The sequence below is a fragment of the Lepisosteus oculatus genome, chromosome 19 (genome assembly GCF_040954835.1).
Source record: "Lepisosteus oculatus isolate fLepOcu1 chromosome 19, fLepOcu1.hap2, whole genome shotgun sequence".
Taxonomy (NCBI): domain Eukaryota; kingdom Metazoa; phylum Chordata; class Actinopteri; order Semionotiformes; family Lepisosteidae; genus Lepisosteus; species Lepisosteus oculatus.
Genome location: NC_090714.1, coordinates 6,911,236 through 6,915,962, shown reverse-complemented (window position 1 = coordinate 6,915,962; position 4,727 = coordinate 6,911,236). Strand labels below are relative to the sequence as shown.

Sequence of the window (4,727 nt, the reverse complement as noted above, 5' to 3'; positions counted from 1 at the left end):
AACGCTGTTCACTACTGCCGCCTGCCGGCCAGACAGAATAACTCCACACAGGTCAAAGAACCAGCTGACTCTTCCCTTCCCAATTAACTTTTAACAGCAATTAACTTTTCATCTATTCCTACGCGTCGGTCAGACTGTAGAAACCACCAATTACGAATGAGTTATTTAAAGATACGTTTATAGCTCATTAAGATCATTTCGAAAAATTCCCTGTGACAGATCAGCAAGAGACCCTGGATGTTGCGTTTTGATTTTATTCCAATTCTGTCATCATATTAATGTTTTTTTGTATAAGAAGCCTAGTTATGTAAAGTAACAAAATATTGCAACATAAATATATAAAGTAGAGGCATTGCTTTCATTTTAGTCCACGATTAAAATGTAATTTGTATATTTTAAATACACTGTAAAAGGGTGCCAAGATCTTAATGCCTAGAGGGTCTTCTTTCTTCTGGTTTTTCTTCCAACTTGAGTAGTCAATTAAACAAATAACCTAATTGTTTTTACCAGTACAATTTGCCAAAGCTCTTTTACAGCTTACTCAATGCAGTCACTTTGTTAAAAGTCCAGGTACTTACTGCATAAAACTCCCAAGAATCTGTGCTGAAGTGTAACTAGTTAACTGATCAATAAGAGCAGGTATCTGAGAACTTGGGTAGGACACAAAAAACTGAAGAGCAGGGCAGCCCCACCCTGTCCAGGCTTGTCCAAATTCCTCTCGCATTTTCCTTAGGTGTCCACTGGGGGTCCTTCTGAAGAATTTACAGTCTGTATGCCTAGTTCTTGGCATTAAGAATTCAAGCAATGCTATTGTTCACCATATTCTTTCATATTTTACTGCCTCTCAGGACATACACTGTCCCAGCCATAAAACACTCAAGTTCCCTTTCTATATCGCACATTGAATAAGAGATCCCTTTAGAACTACAAGATATTTTAAAATCCACAACACAGGGCTATGTAAATCTTTTCTTTTGACTTCTAAGTCAATTATCATTATACATTGCTTTCTCACCAGTTCGATTTATTTTCAATACCACCGTTAAACAAAGCAGGGGCTTACTGTACTTCCTAATGATGTTACAGGTGGCAAGATCTTCTTTATTATATGCAGATTTGAGAAACGTTTCATCCACAAAAATATTCTCAATTGTATTTCTGTATGGTATGTCACACTTAGTTTAATGTTTTAAGTGCATCTAAAGAAGAAAGTCAGGTGTTGGCATAAACTACTAGTAACCAATATAATGTAAAAAAATGTCAGATAAATGTAAATGATGTAAAAATTTTAATTGGCGCTACTTTGTTCAAATGTGCGTTAAATCTAGCTGAAAATAAATAAGTAAAATACAAGATTATAAAATAAAAATATAATTTAAAATATTAACTGAACAACAATTAGTAACAACCTGAACGTGTTCAGTCCTGTTCTCTGTGGTGGACAGAGGGAAGAATCTCATTGATGCCTTCAGCTGGTGTCCAACTCTTTCCAGGGCAGTTTCCATCAGGCAGTAATGGAAACCCAGTCACGCGTCTTTTATCTTTTTGCAACATTTATTAAAAAAAGCTTTTTACAAAAATAGGGCAATAGCTGAACGCTTTATAAAAACAGCTTAAGCTTTGTACAAACTTCAAATACCCAGATTTGTTCTGAAACTGTAACACAGAAACAAAGACACTAGAACTAAGCACATCATTTCAAATGTTTGCTCTTGCCTAGCTGGAAGCTAAACTAGTGCTTTTACTAAAATAACCTAACAGAGCTGTACTTCCAGACAGCAGAAAGATCACAATAACTGATGGAGTGTGATGAGGAGTTCAGATTCAGACTCTGGAATATTTAACCACATTATAATGAGGACAAACAAAAGTACAGTTAAACCAAAAATCACAGACAGGAGGGTCCAGGGAAAAGGACATGACAACTCCTAGAAACGTTTAACAGTCGCATGTACATACGAACACTGGGAAATCCCAGTCACTACATTTACTGAATGCAGCTTTGCTGACTCTATATTGACTTTCTGACAATCCAGAGTGTTCAACTCCGATGAGTCAAGGCGACACAGTCTACTGAAATAAACTTTCAGTGCCACTGTCAAAACGCATGACTTCAGTTGCGTCCCTAATGAAGCCGATGCAGGTGTACAGGAAACCAGGGGACAGCAGAAACTGACAGTGGTGTGCATTTAAAAAGACAATGCAGGCGAAGAGTGTGGCTGGCTGCAGATCTGACTGTCTACAAGCCCAACACATCCCACAGCAGGATTTCATTGTAGGCCGAGGTGAAGAGCCGATTCCCAGACGGGGCGAACCGACACATGTGCACGGCGTCGCTGTGGGCCACGAAATCCTGAAACTTCCCACTCGTCGATTTGATGAGCTTCAGTAGCCGTTCTGGGGAGAACAATTCCAGATATAAAGCAGTGCATGCCACAGCCGTGGGCGAATTGGAAAGCCTGCTTTCCCTAAAGACTACATTTATGAACAAGATAGAAGATGGAACTTGAAAGGCCAACGTTGATTTTAGAAATGATTTTTTAGGCATAAGGGGCGGAGTGGTGGCTCTGTGGCTAAGGATTTGCGCCTGTGGCTGGAAGGTTGCCGGTTCAAATCCCGCGGCCGGCAGAGGAATCCTACTCTGTTGGGCCCCTGAGCAAGGCCCTTAACCCCAGCTGCTCCAGGCACTGTACAATGCACTGTACAATGGCTGACCCTGCGCTCTGGCCCCAAGCTTCTCTCCCTGTCTGTGTCTCATGGAGAGTAAGCTGGGATATGCGAAAAAAGATGAATTCCTTATGCAAGAAATTGTATATGGCCAATAAAGTGATCTAATCTTATCTTAAGCAAAGCATCTGCTAGGGGCAGGCGCTGAGACGGACTGGCGTCCCATCCGGAGGGGCCAGTCAAGTGCTCCACGTTCAATTATCTCCACTTTCTGGAGTGTTTCAGTGTATATTAATGGGTCTGGAACAGTGCTTTGAAAGAAGCTCTGCTCATTTGTGAGGACAATATTTCCAGGAGAACAAAGCCAGCAAACTGAGAATTCTACACTATGATCTCATTAAGATGTGAATATGACCTTAGGGTAATATTAATAGGACACTATCATTTCATGAAGCCGAAAATGTGGAGAGAGGGCTGCCTGATTTATAAAAGTATACATTTAACAGACATTCAGTGTTTTTGTCAAAGGGAAGGGCATGATTTAGCCCCAGCTAAATGTTTGTTCTGTTCACTCAAGTGGGGACAGATTTCAAGATTTGCTACTTTTCTGACATGAATGACAGTAAGGTAGGCAGAGCTGTACAAAAGGAACGTCAGGATCTGCACTAGGAGAACTAACTTTATGAATGTTTATGAAATACTGACATTTTTAAATCACTAATGGCATGGTGGCACAGTGGTTAGCATATCTGCCTTGCAGTGCTTGGACCCTGCGTTTGATTCCAGACTTGGGGCGTTATCTGTGCGGAGTTTGTGTATTCATCCCCTGTTCGTGTGGGTTTGCTTCCAGTGCTCTGGTTCTTTCCCACAGTCCAAAGACTTGCTGGGAGGTTAATTGGCTTCTGGGAAAATTGGTCCTGCTGTGTGTGTGCCCTGAGATGGACTGGTGTCCTGTCCAGGGTGTACCCTGCCTTGTGCCCATTGCTTGCCGGGATAGGCTCTGGGTTCCCCATAACCCTGGACTGGAAGAAGCAGTTAGAAAATGGATGGATAATTATTTAAAATGGGAGAGTGAAAGGACTCACCATCTGACCCAACTGCAATGAGATGGCCTTTGGGAGAAAGGCTTAAACATGTTGCCCAGTGAGAGAGTGCAATTCTCTTGATAATCTGTAGAAAAATGCAATGTCAGCAATATTGCAAAGACTGAGAATGGCCTTTGGAAAAAATGTGTCCAAATTCAATATGAACACCATTCAAATTTAGGAAAAAGTGGAGGCATTTCCACTTGGAAACCCACGTTCAGTCTTTAAAGACCTCAGTACACAGAGTAAGAAATAGGATGAGTCTTGCAAGGTCACAACAACACAGACTTTGATCTCAGCAACTTATTTACAATTCTCAAAACCAGAATTCGCGTGGCCCTTGTTAAATATCTCGGACACAGAGGAGCTTGCTTGTGCGGTAGCGCTACGTCACCTGTTTCTGAAGCAGGCTGTAGAACATGATCTCCTTCTCCACGCCATACCCAGCATACAGCACCACCCCCGGGGCCGAAGGGCAGAAAGCGGCCAGACTGGGAGGTAGGCTGTCCAACTCCTGACCCAAACAAAGCGCAAAGTCACTTCAATTGACTAAGTCTGAAACACCAACCTGAACAAACAGTATACAGTAGGCCTCTCTGACTTATTGCAAACTGTGTTGTGTCTGCTAGATGTGATTTTATGTGATGGGCTCTGGTTAAGATGCTTATTATGCTAGTAACCTGCTAAAGCCGAAACAGCTGCTGAAAACTCTCCTGCACCGAGGGGCAGCGGGGAAGGAAAACAGTGCAGTTATGCCCACTGGTGGTACTCAGTTTCCATCTCACCTCCGTACGGGCAGGAGCTGGGAAGGTGAGCCAGTCCAAGAGCTCACACTTGTCCTTCAACCAGTCGGAAGCCCAGATGCTGACACGCCTATCTGCACTGGCAGCCAACCACAGCTCGTTTCCTTCAAGACCGAATTCTGTGTACTAAAGGGAAAATAAAATAAAATGGTTGATTTTGGAACTTAGCATT

General features: G+C 42.3%; 1 protein-coding gene across 1 annotated transcript in view; it reads right to left on the bottom strand.

Annotated features, from left to right (window-relative positions):
• Positions 1-1,535: 1,535 nt before the first annotated feature.
• Positions 1,536-4,727, bottom strand: part of wdr90 (WD repeat domain 90) — a 34,684-nt gene continuing 31,492 nt past the window's right edge. Inside the window, exons 40-43 of the mRNA XM_069180789.1 lie at positions 4,538-4,681; positions 4,147-4,266; positions 3,753-3,837; positions 1,536-2,397 (exon numbers count right to left, since the gene is read on the bottom strand). Of these exons, the coding sequence (XP_069036890.1) occupies positions 2,240-2,397; positions 3,753-3,837; positions 4,147-4,266; positions 4,538-4,681 (507 nt within the window). The 3' untranslated portion in view covers positions 1,536-2,239. The remainder of the gene's footprint in view (positions 2,398-3,752; positions 3,838-4,146; positions 4,267-4,537; positions 4,682-4,727) is intronic.